This window comes from Arabidopsis lyrata, assembly GCF_000004255.2.
Source record: "Arabidopsis lyrata subsp. lyrata unplaced genomic scaffold ARALYscaffold_2, whole genome shotgun sequence".
NCBI lineage: Eukaryota > Viridiplantae > Streptophyta > Magnoliopsida > Brassicales > Brassicaceae > Arabidopsis > Arabidopsis lyrata.
Window position 1 is genome coordinate 4,769,025 of NW_003302554.1, and position 20,105 is coordinate 4,789,129.

At 33.8% G+C, this 20,105-nt stretch overlaps 2 protein-coding genes, 1 long non-coding RNA gene and 1 pseudogene across 4 annotated transcripts; 3 read left to right on the plus strand and 1 right to left on the minus strand.

Annotated features, from left to right (window-relative positions):
• Positions 1-701: 701 nt before the first annotated feature.
• LOC110230984 lies at positions 702-1,570 on the minus strand. The gene is made up of 2 exons (XR_002334082.1): positions 1,451-1,570; positions 702-1,164 (listed from the first exon to the last, which is right to left on the minus strand). It is a non-coding gene; the product is annotated as an uncharacterized LOC110230984 (long non-coding RNA).
• Positions 1,571-2,340: 770 nt separating this feature from the next.
• Positions 2,341-6,359, plus strand: LOC9324322 (bromodomain testis-specific protein). 2 transcript variants are annotated; one of them, XM_002886674.2, is made up of 8 exons: positions 2,341-2,427; positions 2,637-3,377; positions 3,496-3,573; positions 4,154-4,388; positions 4,899-4,974; positions 5,266-5,353; positions 5,483-5,869; positions 5,967-6,359. In XM_002886674.2, exons 2-8 carry the CDS (start codon positions 2,703-2,705, stop codon positions 6,183-6,185), a joined length of 1,758 nt encoding a protein of 585 aa, XP_002886720.1. In that variant the 5' UTR covers positions 2,341-2,427; positions 2,637-2,702; the 3' UTR covers positions 6,186-6,359. The 2 variants fall into 2 exon arrangements, with proteins under 2 accessions (XP_002886720.1, XP_020891104.1); XM_021035445.1 differs by having other exon boundaries at positions 4,902-4,974.
• Positions 6,360-10,830: 4,471 nt separating this feature from the next.
• Positions 10,831-16,142, plus strand: LOC9322787 (annotated as a pseudogene).
• Positions 16,143-16,230: 88 nt separating this feature from the next.
• Positions 16,231-17,506, plus strand: LOC110230895 (transcriptional corepressor LEUNIG_HOMOLOG-like). Its single transcript, XM_021035128.1, has 6 exons — positions 16,231-16,258; positions 16,346-16,392; positions 16,544-16,702; positions 16,777-16,892; positions 17,047-17,248; positions 17,348-17,506. Exons 1-6 carry the CDS (start codon positions 16,231-16,233, stop codon positions 17,504-17,506), a joined length of 711 nt encoding a protein of 236 aa, XP_020890787.1.
• Positions 17,507-20,105: the final 2,599 nt, after the last annotated feature.

Genomic DNA, 20,105 nt, shown 5'->3' on the forward strand with positions numbered 1-20,105 from the left:
ACTGATACAACTGTAGTACAACTACGTATCACTTTTAACTTTACAAGTAATAAATTTTAAAACCAATAAACTCCATCTATTTCTATGTTACCAAATACAAACATATCATATTTTAACACATAATACTATATAACGTTGAAAATTTTAACTAAAGAATTATGTTCCTACAAAAGAGCAAACATTCCTTATACTTTCATAGTTACTTTGTAAGTTTTAACCAAGTATTTATGTCAAATATGTAAACATGTTATTTTACACATATTATTATATGATATTGCTTTAAATATCGTTTATTTATCTAATATAGAAAATACAATTGCAATTGAGTGCAAGGTACTACTGATGATAAGTTTAAAAAACAAAATACAACTATATTCATGTCTGTACAACTGAAAGCTTGAGTACAACTACTTGAAAAACATGGTTTGATGGGTCTCATTTATCCAAACATTTGTTTTTATGGGTTCTATTTGTTCAAACATGTGGGATCTTGGAATTATAACATGTTAGATGTGGTTTTTAATGTGTCCCACTTATATTGATTTTATTTTTTAATCAATTTATTTATAAATCCAAATGTCACAATTATACATTTATATCTAATAAACAAACAATTGTACCGTTTAGAAATAATTGTACCTAATAAAAACAGTTGTACCTATAAAAACACTTGTACCTAGTTTGTGAAATATCCATCCAACAAAAAACAAACCAAACATTCATCTATTAAATCACTTTGAAGTCTTTCTAATCTACACAACATGCCATGTTTCCTAAGCGAATACCGAACATGAATGCCATTAACGACAAACAACATAATCTATCTTTTCTCATACAAACTGTGCGAAGCAACAACATCCACGTCTCGCCTCCATGTCTTGTTGTCCTCTTCTTCGAGCTTCGGTGCGCTATGCGCCATTGCGCTCCATTAGCGCGCTTTTTAAAACCAATATTCCACATACACGTATAATTTTGATTCTCTTCCCTATGCATGTGCCAAATGTGTTTAAACTTTGGATGCAAACGAAACTAATTCTTCTCACCTTTCCCATGGATATCTTCAGTCTTTGATGATAACTTACACTACCCTGTATAATCGGTTTGCTTGAAGTAAAAATTCTCAGGTGGTAGTGGTTGGATATCCTTCGAATCCTCATCATTATCCTGCAAATTCAAACATCACTATCATGAATAGTTGTACTCTAGTTGTACCAATCCCGACAGTTGTACCAAGAAAATTTATTTGTACCAAAACAAAAAAAAAACGGTGATTCAATTCTCGATGTACATGTGGACGCGATAGAGGAGACCTCTCAAATACGAGCCATCCTGAATTAGCGAAATAAAACGCAAAATTCTAAGAAATTTCAACCATTTCCCCAATTTAAAACCTTAATTTTGAATAAAAACCCCAATTTCACAAGCTTAATTTCACAAATTAATGACTTACCTTCAATGTTTGACAGTTTAAGATGAAGAAAACAACAACATTGATGAGGAAGTGGGAAAATGTAGAGTGAATATGTTGAGCTTAAGAAACGTTGACGAAGGAAAAGGAAAAAAAAATGAGAGAGAGAGAGAGAGTGAAATTTTTTTTTTTTTTTTTCAAATGGATTGAAATCGAATAAAAGAGGTGGAAGATCCGTAACTTGTTGATTTTGGGTGGTTGACCCGAAACAATAGTGGTTGGTAGACCTGGGCATTCGGGTACCCGTTCGGGTTCGGTTCTTTTTTTTCGGGTATCGGGTCTATTCGGGTAGGGGTCAAGACCCAATCGGGTATTCTAAAAATTTGGTTCGGGTTCGGTTCGGGTTCGGGTCGGTTCGGGTATTTTAATAAAAAAGCAAAATACCCGAAAATAACCAAAAATACCCGAAATATTTTCGGGTTCGGGTCGGGTTCGGGTTTTTAACTCATATATACCCAAATCTAACCGAAATACTCGATTTATCGAAAATACAATGGTTACTCTTTACCCAAATATAACCAAAAATATCTAAAATACCTAATATATTCGGATTTATGATTGTAATTTTAGGTATTTCGGGTATTATAAATATAAATATAACTAATATTTATAGGTGTATATTTGTATTCGGGTATATTCGGGTACATTCGGGTATTGGATTCGGTTCGGGTTCGGTTCGGGTTTTTTTCGGGTAGGAGGTTAGGACCCATTCGGGTATTTTTAAAAATTGGGTTCGGGTTCGGTTCGGGTATTGTTCGGGTTTTTCGGTTCGGGTATTCGGTTCTGGGTATTTTGCCCAGGCCTAGTGGTTGGGTCGGTAAATATTGTTTTGTTTTAAGGGTTATGATGTATTTTCTCTTTATTTCGATTTAAATGAAAAGAAAAAAATAAATAGATCTTATAAAGGCACGGGAGAATAAGATCCCCTAGCTTTGTTTGATTTAGGGTTTCCTTTTCTGGTAAAATTCTCTCTGCTCTTGTTTCTGAATTCAAGCTTGCTTTGAATTTTTTTTAATTTCGACTCTATAGATTGTGAATTTCGTGATCTACAATTTTATCGCGAAAATTTGGTGTTTCTTGAAACAATTTTGATTGATTTTTGTCATATGATTTGGTTTTGTGGTGATTGATTCAGATTTAAGATTCTTTAGCGTTTTGGTTCTTGCAGGAGTCTCTTATAGCTTCTGTGTGTGATATATACGTTACGAGGTTTATAGTATCGTCGTCGAAGAGTATGAAGCGTAAAAGCGGACATAAGAAAGGGAAGAAGTCTAAAAAGTCTAAGACTATCAATGAAGAAGGGAACTTGAATGAGTCAACCGAAATCGCGGAGAATCAAACCTCTGAGCAAAGTTCTGAAGCTCCTGTTGAGTGTGAGAATGATGAATCTAAAATGGAGGTTGATGCTCCTTTGTCTATTGGGAGTGGTAATTCACCTATTGCTGGGAGTGTAGATCCAGCTGAGAATATAGCGGCGAAGTCAGTTGCGCGTGTTAAGGTTAAATTGAAGACTTCGAAAGCACCAGAACCTGATGAGACCTTGGGTAATGATATCGATAAAGCGGTGTCTGAAAAACCTGTTGTGCCTGCTGAGAAAAAGGAGGAATTGGTTCCTCCTCGTTTGCCTGAGAGGAAGCCGGTGTTTTTGAATGTTTACAGGAAAACTAAAGGTATAAAGATTAAGACTTCAAAGATGGTTGATGGGTCTAGCTCGGTTACTGAGAAGAGTGCTGATGCTGTCAAGGTTCAGGATGCAGTAGTACTTCAAAAGGATACGAAAACGCCGGATGAGGATTCTCAAGCCAGTAAGAAAGAGCCAGAAGTTGCACCGATTTCTTTGCAGAAAGAGGAGAAGAAGACTGATCAAAATTCACGATACAATAAGCAAGAACTGGAAGATTCTCTTACAGTATGCTCAGAAAAATCTACTTAATTTATTGCTTTTTTTTAAAGGTACCAACAGTTCAAGTTGAATATCTTGTCTAACGTACCTTCTGTGTGTTACTGTTGGTGTCATATTACTCTAGGTGATCAAGAAGATTATGAAGATGGATGCTGCTGATCCTTTTAATGTTCCTGTGAACCCAGAAGCTCTTGGAATTCCTGTAAGTGCAGACATAGTTACATCTTTTTTCGGATAAGTGCACCATTTTAGGGAGTGCTGTTACATCTTAACTGTCTCATGTGACTATTCAGCTATACATTTTTTGTAGTCAGTAGATATCCTTGACATGGTTTTTGTTCTATATAGTTTTGCAGCTTAATTACTTTTCTTGTGAACAAACGAAAATCAGTTCAGTCTCACTTGACAGGACTTAGAAATGCTCTAGTACATGAACTACACTATTATTTAGCTCACCACATCAGTCTCGTCTTTCTCTTTCCGTATGTGGACAAGGGAAGGCTACAAACTCCAACGATTATTGTCTTTTTCATAGGGGAGTAAATTTGGCGTTTTGGTTACGGCAAAATTTTAATAGCTCTTATGATTTATATTCTTAGACACTATCCAAAGATGAATAATGAAAAGTTATAACATGTGACTTCCTTGTCCATGTCATGGGACATTATTAATATGGGATGTTTTCTCCTACACATTTCCCATCTCTTCTATGCTCTTTACTTCTAAAGGGGCTTCAGAATTGATGTCTGACAGTTGTAACTGTTTTCTGGTTATGTGACTAGGACTACTTTGATATCATCAAGACACCTATGGATTTTGGAACAATATGCAATAATTTTGAGAAAGGCAACAAGTATATGAATTCTGAGGATGTTTACAAGGATGTCAACTACATTTGGAATAACTGTTCCAAGTACAATAAGAAAGGTGATTATATTGTGGATCTGATGAAGCGAGTGAAGAAAAATTTCATGAAGTACTGGACTGCAGCAGGGTTGTATACCGAGCAATCAGCAGGTATTGCTAACATTTTATCTTTTCAATGTTTAGACTCTTGTGGTGAAGCATCTTTTAGTTGGTAGCTACAGCTCTCTCCATAGAAAGTTACATTTCTGAATCCCCTTGGCATATATATATATATACAACATATTCAGAAACCTCTGACAATGGTCATTGCTGATGTTATTTAATGAAATGTCTCTGTTGAAATGCACGTATGTTAGATAGATGAGTTAATCCTGAATGCAGTTGCGTGTAAGCATTTGGCTACACTTTCCGGGTTACGTTTAGTTTGCATTGTATGTCACTTTTAATTCTCTTATGGAATTCCAGAATCAAAGATGTATAAACCTTATTATAGGAAGTGCATGGCCATTAATGAAAGAATTCCATTCGAAAAGAAATTATCAAGAGATATGTCAATATGCAGAAAATGTTAACAATACTTGGATTGTATATGTTAGCTATGCATTTTGGCCTGAGTAATTGTGCTTAGGATTTAGCTTATATGGTTTCTTTGGTTATCAGCAGAAAATACAGAGGATGGCGGGAAGGCATCCACCAAAGGCAGTCAATCAAAGCAGAAGAGTCATAAACGCCATGGGTATGTCGCTGAAACTTTTCTTGGTTTAAATAGCCAAGAGGTTATCTTTTACAAAGCTACTGTTACAAGATCTGCTTTAACCATAGCCAATCTTACTCAATGGTTATAAAAGCAGATCTTTTGTAGCTTAATTTAGTTTTCTCTTTGCCAAAATGTATTAGGTAGCCTAGTTCATGCATCTTGCATTTGTTTTTGAATTCATAGTTACGATGGAGCTTGTGCCTTCCTTCGCCCTCCAAAACTTGGGAATGGGATCAGTTTTTATTTGATAGTCATCATTTTCGTTTGCAGAAGGCACCACAAGAGTGATTGCATGTGTGCGGTATGTGTTCTGAAGCGACGTAAAAGAGAACGTGAGCGAGATTCTGGAGCACAAGAGGTTAGTAATTTGTTTTGTTTACATTACACACACGTCTATCTTGCGGTGTGCTCGTGTTTATGTGCAAAGAGAACCCAGGAATGTGTAAACTTTGTAACAGGTATTAACTTTAGTATCTCTTTCTTGAAGGAATCTTCACCTACAGGAAGTCCTTCTGTGGATAATTCATCAATAAACATGGGTGAGGAGCAGGATATGGATATTGGTGTTGACGACAAAACTGAACAAGAAAAAACAGAAATCGTGGAACTAGATAGTCCGGTGTCAAGAACACAAAGAGTGCCTGAAAATAATCAAGAGGTGGTGGAAGAGGAAAACGTTGAAGTGGAGAGTGAAAATAAAACCGAAGCTAATGTAGAGGACAAGACTCAATCGATTGATATATCAATGGAAGAGACTGGAGATGAGCCTGTGACTAGTGCTGCAGAGAAATCGGTTGTTTTAGCTTCCCTTGAAGGTCCAAAATCGACTCAGAATGAGGAAGAAGAGAAGGAAAAACAACTCCAAGAGCAAAAGGTATTTGCTTCTTTTCCCCACTCTCTTTTGCTATATACATCAGATAAAAATTGTCAGAAGCACGATTGCGGTAAATTGCGTTATTTCGTTATTGTAGAAACGGCAGGAGTTGGAGCGTAAAGAATGGCGAATAAAGATGCAAGAAAAGTTCCAAGTCAGAAACCCGCAGCTTCTAAGTCTCTGTGAAACTCTCTTCCCTAATGAAAACAACCACAATTCCGTATGGAACGGACCTCACTCGCTGTTTAAACGTAGAGGAGGTTCTTCAAATCATAGTAGTGCTTTACACAAAGCAGTTGAGTCACTGATGAAGTAGTAAGGATTCAAAATGTAACATAAGTGTTTAGCCTATCATTCTTCGTTTTGCCTGTTATACATACATATGTTTGTTACATTCAACACCAATATCCATAAGTATCTTTGTCATTGAAACCAGAACATAAAACCGTTCATGAATTTTCAGACGAATCAATTCCTAGTCAATCATTCACCTACATGTCTTTCAACTTCTGAAAACTGAAACTTTTTTCTCAATTCCGTTAGATAAACACTGTCGATCGAATATGTCGAGATTCTTTAGGCATTGATTTTATATCGATCTCACAAGTACAAAACAGTGTACATAATAGAGTGCAATCATACTAGTGGATTGCTATATTAGACTGTATATAAACTCCATAATTGATAGGCATACCATTTTTATTTCAGACTACAATGTGCATTTTTTTGCTAACATTTTTTAACATATGAACAAGACAATGCTAATTATAGATACCATGAGTTTAGTTGCTATATTTTCTTTATTGGTTTGTAAAGAAACCAAAGTTGCATGTCCCTCTCATTCTAACACCTTGCCATTTTGACTTTATTATTCTCTTCGTGTGTGTGAGATGTATAATGGGAAGTGTCTGTTAAGGGTTTGGAGGTTACAATAGACAAATTGGACTATTTCTTTGTGTGGACTAAGACCACTCTATTTTTAGAACCGACAATTATCTATTTCAGATTAGTAAAATTTTTAGGAGTATAAATTTTTATAATAAACATATAGAATCTATATATATAATGGGAGAGTTGTTTCTCCATCTAGGATGTTCACATCATCATCCAAGTCATCCTATTTTAATTTTATGTAGGCTCTACATATTTTATTTATTAGAACAAAAAACATTAAAACTATAATTAATTCACACATTTTGTAATTTATATTGTTATATTTCATTAAAAAAATAATAATTTACAATAGAATAAATTAAATATTAAAAAAATAAAAATAAATAAATTTATAACACACAATATGAAATTTTTGAATAGTGATTGGATAAACATAAAATTAGATAATTGTATGTTAACATAATGAGTAAATGTTCCTAAATGACTAGAGATATGAAAAAGAAACTTATCATATAGTTTAATGATAAAACAATCATTTTTAAGAGTTACGATTATTTAGTAGAATAAAGAAAAATAAGACTTAAAAATATATTAAAATTAAAGGTTGTAAAAATAAAAAGTAATTCATTTCTGAAAAATAAACATTTAAAATTAAAATATATATATATATATATATATATATATATATATATATATTTATATATTTTAAATGTTAAAGTATCAATTCATGGTATTGATTAAAAATAAGAAGGATTGAGTACATATTATTATTTATAATTATAATATAAATAGTAACATTAATAAAATTTTCTATATTAAAAGTGTTTTTTAAATTAAAAAGTGGTGGGTTTTTTAAAAAATCAAATGAATACCTAAAAAACGAAAAACTAAATATTAATCAGTGTTTATGTAATTTTAACGTAGATAAAAAAATTAAAGGTGATTTGAAATAAAACAAAAACTATCCTAAACATCACAAATAAAAATAAAATAATCCAATCGAATAAGAAACTGTGTAATAATAATATTTATGAATGCTATTTGGAAATTAGAATAGTAATGGTATATTGAAGAGTTTTTAATTAGATGTAAAAATTAAGGATTAAAAAATGTATTTTAAAATTAGAATGATTTATATGAGTTCGTAAGTTACGTTAAGAAAATCAATATTAAGAATACTATATAGAACAATAATATACGTCAAATTATATATGTGAATTTATTTTTTGTATTTTTCAAACGGTCAAGATAAAATACAAAATTTGATGTTGAAATCTGATGTTTGCGAATATGAATGAGTCCATGTATGAGATTTGTAGTCTATAAAGCAATTTTACATACACCAAACATGGTCAAAGAAACTATATGACAAATTTCTCCCGAGATTTCTAATGATCACTTTAATAAAAAAAAAAGAAATTGTTAAAAATATCCCTTTTTCAATACCCCTTTTCAAAATGCCCTCTTTGAAAATCCATTTTTAAGTTTGTCTTCTTTTAATTTTTAATGACCATTTTACCCGTATTTGAAACAAAATTAGGTCCACAAAATACAAAATATTTTTTGGCGGGAAAAGTGATCCCGCAATTTTCCCGCCAAAACACTTGTAAAAGCCTTTAAAATACCTTGTAAAATTTTCTCGTAAAAATTTTTCCCGCCAAAAAAGTTTCCCGCAAAAAATTTTTTTTGCGGGAAAAGTTATTCCGCAATTTTTTTGGCGGGAAAAGTTTTGGCGGGAAAAATTTACAAGGTATTTTAAAGGTTTTACGGAGTATTTATAAGTGTTTTGTAAAGATTTACAATGTATTTTAAAAAATTTTACAAGGTACTTATAAGGTTTTATAAGGTATTTATAACTTGTAAAACCTTATAACTTGTAAAACCTTATAAAATAGCTTGTAAAATCTTATAATATCTTATAAATACCTTATTAATACGTTGTAAAACCTTTTAAAATACATTGTAAAACCTTATAAATACCCTGTAAAAAACCTTTAAAATACTTTGTAAATTTTTCCCGCCAAAAATTTAACGCCAAAAAAATTGCGGAATCACTTTTTCCGCCAAAAAATATTTTGTATTTTGTGGACCTAATTTTGTTATATTTGCTTATATATTTGTGATATCTTTTATTAAAAGAAGGGTAATTTAGTCATTTTGTACATAAAAAGGGGTATTTTAAAAAATGGACAGCCAAAGGGGGCATTTTTGAAAAATGGTATTGAAAAATGGGCATTTTTGTGAGTCTCCCATAAAAAAATCATGCAACTTATAAAAAAAATATGAGTATTGAAAGATATGAATGAAAAAATATATACGATCTATCTTGATAACTAATTCATAGTCGAGCATATTATATGTGAGCCAATATAAGGTAAAAAACAGAGTAGATGTCGACGCGTGAATCATAGAAGATAACAATATAATGAAAATGAGTAAAGTAAAAAAATTTAAAATTCAAATAATTCAAAAAATTCAAAGATTCGCATTGATAAAAAATTCAAAAATTCGCATTGATAAAAAATTAAAAGATTCGTAAAGTAAATTTTCAAAATTCAAATAATTCAAAGATTCGCATTGATAAAAAATTTAAACTAAACCCCGCGCAACGCACGGGTACATAATCTAGTAGTAAAAATACAATATTTTTGCGAGGATCAGAATACTTGAATAAAAGAGAAACAAATAACTCTTATATATCTCATATAAAAAAATTTAAGTTCCTCCTAAACACAAGCTTTGATAAGCTGACATGTGATCCAATAAGTTATTTTATCAGTGGTAAGTAATAACCATATATAAAAAATTTAAATTACTATAAAATTATGATCATTTACCAGAAAAATAATTGAAAAGGGTATTATTGTAATAATTTACAAGAAAAATTACATAAAAATGTCTAATTGTTACTAGAAACAACGTATAAACACGAAGTCTTATTTATGTCTCTAATTAGTTAATATAGATTTTAATTAGAAAAAGCATAGTCCTAATCTTCTTCAGTCAGGCTTGAGAACGAACAAAATTCCGATGGATCGATGTTTGTTCCGTAGTAAAAAAGAGTCTCCATGTCGTGACCCGAATAATCCACTTTGGAGACGACATGGGTCCTCTGCCAAAACATAACGAAAATTAACAAAAAGAGGGAAAAGATTGAATCATTTCGTCGTCTATTCGGCTTGTTTTGTTAAAAGGTTTCAAATGACTAAATTTTATGTTTTTGTCATATTTTGAGCACAATTTAAGCATATTTTAAGCGAATTTTAAACATATTTTCACAGTTTTTTTTTTTTTTTTTTTTTTTTTTTTTTTTTTTTTTAATATTTTCACAGTTTCTTGTCCAATCCAGTCTAGTAGAGGTATAAAGATAAGTTATTGTGCGTACATAATTGGTAGACTCTAAACAACTTAAATTTTTACTGGCAAAAAAAAAAAAAAAAAAACAACTTAAATTTTTATTCACAACATTTATCATATACATGCATCCATTTTTTTTTTTACTTTTGCGACTGTTTCAGTTTTTTTTTTTTGTGGAAATTTGATAATGCAAAAAATGTTATTGGAAATACTTTTTTTATATGATATAGAAAATATTTTATGATTGGTACCAAACACATTTACTTGTAGAAAAACAAATCAAACCCTAACATAGTCAAGAACTCTGGAAATATTTTTTTACGTAACGAATCCTCGAGAACAACACATGTTGTTGTTGGTCGATGTCATATTTAATAAATTTATTACAAAACGAACAACACATGTTGTTGTTGGTTGATGTCGTTTGGCAAACGAATAGCCCAATAACAGTGAAATTTTCTATTTGAATATCAAGTAGCACGCGAGAACATGCAGACCGAAATTTTTTATTGAAGTTTGTGATTTTCATCTGCAACAAAACAATTTTTGTTCTCGAAAAATAACTAGTGAATAGAATTTAAATTTAACTGGTAAAAATTGTTTAGCCATTTATATTTTTAGTCATTTTTAAAATTATCTCTTTTTAAGGCTGTTGTCTCTGTTTTACCAATTTTTTAAATAAAATTTACGATGTGCAAAAAAAAAAGAATTCCCAAATCGTAAAAAATCAAAGCACCTACACCTAAATTAGGGTCCGTCTTGTAAAAACTAAAAACAAAGGGACGAATAAAATGCAATATTTAAGTTAAGAGGTAAAAGTATAAAAAGGTATTTAATATGGGCACTTTCTTAATTACTTAACATTCGTATTTCCCTCTCGCTCTCTCTGTCTTTCAACTTCTGAAAACTGAAACTTTTTTCTCAATTCCGTTAGATAGAGATTCGTCGACGATTTGGTTCCGATTAGGGTTTTGAAGTTCCGATTCGATTAGGGTTTTGAAATTCCGGTTCGATTAGGGTTCTTCTTCGTCAGAAATGGAAAGGGCGATGATTAGTTCGGCGAGTAGTGTACTCGCAATGCTCAACGAAACACATCCTTCACTGAAACTTCAAGCGCTCATAAATCTCAACAGATTTGTTCATCAATTTTGGCCAGAGATCTCCGCTAGCCTCCCAATCTTGTATTTTTTCTCCTTCTTTGGCGCTTTCTTGTTTCTCCTCCTTCGGAGAATTCCCGGAAAAATCTTAGTGATTTTGGGTATAAATTTTCGAAATGTTAGGTTAGGTATTACTACTATCTTTAGAGAGTTTCTTGTGTAGATTCGTTGTTATCTGAGTTTAAGGAGAGTTTTGTTTTTATGTCACACAAGAGTTCTTCCTGAATATGGTAACTATGCTTATGACTGTCCTTTTCTAAAACTACGAGCTTGAGATCTTAATTACATTGATGACTCATGGAACATTTTTGTTGTTGTTGTAGAGAGTGCTTATATAAAGATGAAAAGTTCAATCAGCATCTAAGACAGCTTGCTGCATTGCTTATCTCTAAGGTACATTTTTAGTGGAGCTTAAAAGCTTAAAAGTTTAGAGCTTGACGTTCTTCTAATCAAGTTATGTGATGATTTTATGAGATTTGTTTATTGATGATGATTGTTAACTCTTGTCTCAGGTTTTCTATTACTTGGGTGAGCTTAACAATTCATTGTCCTATGCCCTTGGAGCTGGATCTTTGTTTGCTGTGCTTGATGAATCTGATTACTTTAATACTCTTCTAGGTAAAGATTGTGAAGCCTGTTGCTATGTTCCTTTTTCCCGCAAATCTGATTACTTTAAGCTGCCACTGTAGTATGCATATAAGTCAAGACCATACCAACCTGATTCAGTGCAAGAATAAGCAAATAAGTAGGACCAAGAAGAAATGATGCAGAGACATGTTAAGATTGGACTGTTAATAAATATCTGATCAGATGCTTCTGTTTTTTTTTTCAGCCAAAGCAATAGATGAGTATGCTAGTCTCAGATGGAAGGCAATCGAGTTAAATGAGATGGTGGTGGACATTGACCACAGACTGGAGGCTATTGTTGAACAAATGTTGGAAAAGTATGGGATGCCATTTTTTTTTTATTTTTTTTTCTTGTCTTTTTAGTTGATCAGTCCTTACATGGTTACCTATTTGACAGATGTATCAGTGATGGAAAGTATCAACAAGCCATGGGCATTGCTATAGAATGCCGGAGATTGGATAAGTTGGAAGAAGCTATAACGAAGAGCAAAGATGTTCAGAAAAGTTTATCTTATTGCATCAATGTTTCTCACTCTTTTATTAACCGTAGAGAATATAGATTTGAGGTGAGTCTGGTGGCTACAGATCTGGATTTCAATAGCTGTAATATGTTCCTGATACTATTGGTTGATTACAATTCATCTTATTTTATCTCGCCTAGCAAATATTATGGTCATGTAGTCCCCATAATCCATATAGTATCTTCTCAAGCATTTTTAATTTGTTGTATCCTTTATGCCGTAACTCAAAGTATAACTTGTCGTGTTATAGACCTGAAATTCTTTCTAGGTGATTATTTAATCTTGATTCTTGCAGGTTCTTCGGTTACTTGTTAATGTCTACCAGAAGCTGACTTGTCCTGATTATTTGAGCATTTGCCAGTGCCTTATGTTCTTGGATGAACCGCAAGGTGTTGCAAGCATATTGGAGAAACTTCTTCGTTCGGAGGACAAGGATGATGCTTTACTGGCGTTGCAAATTGCTTTTGATCTTGTAGAGAACGAGCACCAGGCATTTCTCATGAGTGTTAGAGACAGCCTTCCAATGACCCTTCCTGTAGTAGCAGTTCAAGCTGCTGAAACCTCTACCGGTCAGAGGGAGAACACTGTCGGGGATGTCCAGTTGACAGATGAAACAGATCCTGCGGATGCTATGTACGTACTCTCAGAGGTTAACAAAGGTTAAGGGAATTTTATCTGGAGAGACATCAATACAGCTGACCCTCCAGTTTCTTTACACACATGATAAGTGAGGCAGTGAATTTCCCTTTTAGATTTTGATATCTTGATAGGATATTCTTTTTCTTAAGTCATTTCTTCCAGAGAGTAACATGCGGAAGCGATGGCCATTGGTTGTCTGTAGATCAGGCCATTTGATCCTGGAGACAAATGAACAGTCTGTTGGATCGTGGTACAGTCAATTGGCTATAATATATGCCAATGCGATAAATCATGCTGGAACAGCAAGGGACGCATTTTACAAGGAGAATTTGGTAAAAATTATTACTTCCCCTAGCACATTTTTACTTGTTTCAACGTTTATGGTGCGGCATAGTATATAATCTTCTTTCTTTTCCATTCATTTGTGGATTGGTAGGTTACGGCCACCAATTGGGCTAAGTTTAGTGCTATAGCGGGATTAGGTGTTATTCATAGAGGTCATCTACAACAAAGTAGGTCATTGATGGCCCCATAGTTGCCTCAAGGCGGAGCAAGTGGTGGCGGGAGTTCTTATTCTGAAGGTGGTGCTTTATATGCCCTTGGCATTATTCATGCCAGCCTTGGCGAGGGAATTAGGCACTTTCTTCGTGATAACCTACGTAGTACGAGTGTTGAGGTGACTTGTCTATATCTCAGTTCAAGATGGTCTTTTGGTATATCACCAGAAAAGATAGTATTTTGCGTAGAGGATTAATTCTTATTTGGAAGTATATGGCTGCAGGTTATTAAGCATGGAGCTTGTTTAGGTCTTGGTTTGGCATTTCTTGGGACAGCTGATGAATACATATATGATGATATCAAAAGCGTGCTCTACACTGCAGTGCAGTTGCTGGTGAAGCTGCAGGCATCAGCTTGGGTCTATTATTTGTTGGAACTGCAACCGATAAGGCAAATGAGATGCTCGCTTATGCTCACAAGACTCAGCATGCGAAAATAATAAGGTAATTTAGGGTAGTCTGGGGATATTTTTGGTTATGTGAGTGGCTGCATGCTAAGTTTTTTAAAGTGTTTCAAAACTAAATGTTGGTATGCGTTTTTAGGGGACTGGCTCTAGGAATAGCTCTCACAGTATATGTAGAGAAGAGGGAGCAGATACTTTGATTGAGCGGATGACTAGAGATCTGGATCCTATAATTCGTTATGGTGGAATGTATGCACTGGCATTGGCTTACAGAGGAACCGCAAACAGCAAAGCCATCCGCCAACTTCTGCACTTTGCTGTCTCTGATGTCAGTGACGATGTCAGGAGGACTGCTGTTCTTGCACTTGGATTTGTCTTATACTCTGATCCAGAGCAGGTCACTTCATATTCTCTTTGTCTCAATAAAATTTTGACTCTATATTCCATTTCTCTCGTGCCTTTAGGGCTCTTGTTTTCACATTCACGCATAACGGGTTGCCTGAATGTTTTAACTGTAGACTCCCTGTGTTGTTTCCCTGCTTTCCCAGTCATACAATCCGCATGTCCGCTATGGCGCGGCTCTTGCCGTAGGCATCTCCTGTGCAGGCACTGGCCTGAGTGAGGCTATATCCTTGCTGGAGCCACTTACATCAGATGTGGTTGACTTTGTTCGACAAGGTGCTCTGATTGCCATGGCGATGGTGATGGTCCAAATTAGTGAAGCAAGCGAATCTCGCGTTGGAGCGTTTAGGTTAGTGAGCCCTGATATCTTCAACGATAAAAGTCAGAGAAAAGTCTCTTTCTGAATTTTTTAAGCCTACTATCTCTGGTATACTAAGTTTAACCTATGTTTTGTAACCTTTTTATATTCTGAGAGTAATATCTCTGGTAGACTACAATTTGACCTCTGTTTTTGCAGGCGCCAACTTGAGAAGATAATACTCGACAAGCGTGCAGATGAAATAAGCAAGATGGGAGCAATTTTGGCTTCAGGTATTCTTGATGCTGGCAGAAGGAATGTGACAATACGACTTCTCTCTAAGACAAAACATGACAAAGTTACTGCGGTCATTGGCCTTGCTGTCTTCAGCCAGTCTTGGTATTGGCACCCGCTGATTTACTTCATCAGCTTGGCGTTTTCACCGACCGCGTTTATTGGTTTGAACTATGATCTCAAATTCCCAAAGTTTGAATTCATGTCGCATGCAAAACCATCTTTGTTTGAGTATCCAAAACCAACTTCGGTTGTTACTGCCTACTCGGCCGCCAAATTACCAACTGCTGTGCTCTCAACCTCAGCAAAAGCCATTAAATCTAGGGATAAGAACGAAGCAGGGCAGAAAGTTATCGCTCAAAAAGCAGCCAGTGCCGCAACGTCTTGCAATGACAGTGGAGACACTATGCTGGTATTACACAATCAAATTATTAACAACGTCTAAAAGTCAATGCATCATCGCCAAGATGCTCTGATCTTTTTGTTATGAATTCTTTCCATCTTGAGTCTTGAGCATATTTGGACCATTAAATTTGATTCTCTATGTCCTTTCAGGTCGATAGCACAGCAATACTGGAGAAGAAGGCTGAGCCACAAGCAATGTTTGAGATTCTAGCTAACCCCGCACGGGTACTCCCTGCACAGGAGAAATACATAAAGATGATAGAGAGCGGCAGATACGTACCGATGAAGCAAGCTTTATCAGGGTTCGTCCTTCTCAAGGACTTGCATCCGCCGTATCCCAAGGTTCTCTCTATGACCACCGACACACCTACTTCAACGGCTGCCTAGCAAGGAACCACGCCGGTCTGAATACACATCATGGTTTTGTTATGGTTAGAGGGTAATTGTTGGTTTTTTTGGTTGACTTGGAACAGTTTGGAGATGTGGAATTTACTACAGTTCAAGATGGCGGAGGTTAGATACTTGACAGTGATAGAACACTTCTGAGCATGCTGCCTAAATCTCAAAGTGTATTAGTGACTACTTATAGTAGATTACATCTAGTAATCACGGTCCTTTTTGTTATCTAAGGCCTCAATTTCAGAGAGGTTTGTTCCGTACCAAAACTTGGTAAGGTCACTTGTTGTCATTTCTCATCGGATGGGAAATTCTTGGCGAGCGCTGGGCATGATAGGAAGGTACATCATCTTATGTTAATCCCTGGAAAAGGAACATATATTTTTCTTTCATTTGTTTATAAACTCGCAATGACCATAACGACTAAAGATCATCTAGGTAATTATGATCGTGTTTATTAAAAAGCAGATAAATTGAATGTTTATTTCATATGTCGCTAGGTGTTCATCTGGAACATGGAAACAGGACACGCTGAAACCGCTTCTGAAGAACATGCTAATATCATCACGGATGTTCGTTTCAGATCTAATTCAACTCTACTGGCACATCATCATTCGACAAACCTGTAAAAATCTGGGACGCTGTTGCGGTAAAATTTCTGTGCCTTGTAACTTATTTCGCTTTCAGTGTTCTGTTTAGACTAATTGCAATGAATCTGTGCAGCCTGGTTACTACTGCCTAGGAACAATGGATGATCATACAGCTCCTGTGATGTCCCTTGACTTTCACCCTAAGAAAACCGAGATGATTTGCTCTAATGATAGCAGCGGTGTAATCCGCTACTGGAACATGGATACATTTTCTTCTCTTGATACTTTGGAGGCAAGCTTCACAACTTTAACTTACCGTTCTCCTCCTTTGAACTCCGTTTTCGAATCTTTAGACTTTCCAAGCAGGTGGAAGAAGGGTGCAAGCAGGTCCGGTTCCAGCCACAAGATGGAAAATATCTTGCTGCAGCTATACAAAACTTTGTGTTAATCGTGGATGTTGAAACTCATACACGGATTATCACGTTAGAGGTAGAAGATTTATTGATTGAAAGTTTTTTCAGTATTAGAAAGAGATTCACAGTACGGTTAATATCTTCCTAGTCCTGATGTGTTTTATGGTTTGATGACTGATGTCACCAGTGTTCCATCTATGAAATGTCTTGTTGATTTTGATAGGGATTTCGCACCAATTAATGTACTATCTGTTTCCTGGGACACAACTGGGAAGTATTTAGCATCTGTTACCGATGACTCTGTAAGCGTGTGGACATTAGCAGAAAACAAATTCCACGAGCTAAGTTCCGTTGGTGAAAACAGGTTCCACTCTTGTGTTTTTCACCCGAGCAATCCCGCAATCTTGATCATCGGTTGCTACAAGGTAAACTACTCTCGGTTTACAAGATTTATCGCATTATGTATCTGATAGAATCATCTGTGAACTCTTTGTGTCTAACTTTGGTAACAAATCTAATGACAGTCTTTGAAGCTATGGCACTGGGTTGATAAAAAATTCATCTATTTACCGGCTCACGAAGGTCTCATCTCAGCTCTGGCGGACTCGCCTTCAAGGGGAATTATTGCGTCTGGTAGCTACGATGAGTCCATAAAGATTTGGAAGTCAGTCAATCTAATTTGACAAGGTTCTTTAGGCACTGATTTTTATATTTGATCTTACCAGTAAAAAAAGATGTACATAATAGAGTACAAACATATTACTAATGTATTTCTATATTAGAGACTGTATATAGAATCCGTAAATGATAGGCATACCATTTTTATTTGTCAATGTTTAAACTTTCCACACAAGACAAATCATATGTACCATGAATTTCTTCTATATTTAAAATTTTAGAGAGTAACAAATTTAGTAGCCCACAATTCCTCTCATCAAAATTTTTTTATCTCACATCGGTTGCTTTATCTGTTTTTTTATATCTCACATGAATTTTTATGTAAATGAAAAAAAACCAACGTTGCATGTTGACATGTTGTTTTGATTTTAACACCTTGCACTTTCTTTAACTCGTGAATTATTCATTCTTTTGAAACTTGTTTGAGAAAATCTAGGTTGCATGAAACAGAAACAAAAACATGGAACCAAAACGCGTAGAAACGAATTTTTAAAAGAATTACTAAATAGAAACGTTTAGGCACCTTGTTGAGGATTCTCCAAAGCCTTGATCAGATACATAGTGACATTCATCAACCGGTTTGTTTTAGTTAATATATTTAGTTCACATGCACATGTATATTTATTTCCATAAATTTACAAGAAAATTTTATTGTTTTATGTGGAAAGATGACCATAATTAATACCTTTTAAATGGAATGCTCTTGAAAAACGAATACAACCAAATTAAGAATCGTTCTTTATGGATAATCAAACCTAACTTCTCGGAATTATAGCTTCACATCCCATTGAACTCCGTAGATTGATCTCAAAATTAAACTTATTTTATCGATTACATATCTATACTAGTATTTTTGAAGTACATTTTGTACTTGTATCGGGTCAAAACTTATCCGAAATTATGAACCGGATATCTATACTAATTCTAGGAAACATTTAAATTTTTTTAAACTTTTAGACTTTTAAACTTTTAAATTTTTTTAAATATTATAATTGGTATATTTAAAATCATTTAAAAGTTTATAATATTATGAACATTTGAACATATAAAAAATAAAATAACACAAGACGGGTTATATTGCGGGACGAGGTTATATGGCGAGATGGGTTTGAGTTAATATTAACAAAAAATTAAAATATCATTAATATGCCGCTTCAATACGGATTAAATCCTCATTTTATTATTTTTTAATACCACCAATATTAGACATATCGAATTAGCCTGATTTAGATAAGATTGTATAAACAAAAATAGTATGTGGTATACCGTTGCTTAATAACAATTATAAATAATATAATATAAATATTTTATAAAATGATATAATTTACAAAATTTTATATATAATACATAATCATTAAAGTTTTTTAAAAAAAAACAAATCGTCATGTGATGTACCACGGGTTAAAATCTTGTTAGTATATGTAAAGGTTAGTTTGTGTATAATAAGTATATGACATTAATTTGTGATGATCAAAGAGGAAAAGAAAACAAATGCTAGTAATTATTATCACATCATATTACAAGCAAAACAAGCAAAGTTAATTAATACTCTGTTGTAAAAGTAACTTTAATTATATTTATCAATCATTATATTCATAGAGAAATTTTTTAAAAATTTTAATCGTTAGAGCTTGGTGTTTCAGTCTTTATATTTCAATGAAATTTTCTTAATCTAAAAACAAATAAGCTTTAGTTTAATTATATTTTTCAGGCATAGAAAAAACAAATTTAAACTATTATGACCGTCGTATTATCATAGTTAGTTAAATTTACAAAAAAAAAACAAGTATTATGATAGTTGATCGGTAAGGTTTTATTTATATATCAGTTAATTGACCTATATTAAACAAACTATAACACCCGTCCCGCCACAAAAGATGGGACTATATGTTATTCATCCAGTCTTGCCAAAACGTTTCTTTCTTTAAAATTCACCAACGAACAAACTTCAACCGTCAACTTTTGAAACTTACTAACCTGGAGAAAAAGGGGAAAAGAGGTGAGTAAAAGAAGTTTACTCAGTGAGGAGATCAACTCTGCCCACTGGGACGCACAATAAACACGTTCCAAATAGAATCGACAACCATTACTTAGTATAGATTCAGAATGTCTATCAATCGAACAAACAAGCATTCGCCTTTTTCACAATAAGATATTTTACTTTCATTTTTAGTTTTAAGTATTTTAACTTTGGCTACTCAAGCCTATTAACTTTGGCTACTCAAGCCTATTTATGGAAGACCACGGCCCGTTAGCTTGATCCTTCCTCTTATTGCTCGTCACCGGTTAATGACATGTATATGAATCCGTCGGTCCATTACAGTCCAACATCCTCAAGTATCTTTCTCATACTCTTTAGTTTTCTCTTTTCATACACGCAATCATTTTTATAATTTAATATATATATATATATATATACACTACAAGAAATATCAACATTGATAGCACAAGAAGATAGCTCATTTTCCGTCACTGCTATAAAAGATGAATGTTTTATTTTGATTACTATATAATAGCATTGAAATAACGCTAAGATAAAAAAATTACTAAACGAAAAGCTAAAATCATTTATTATGCCAATACTTCTAGGAAAAAATCCACTTT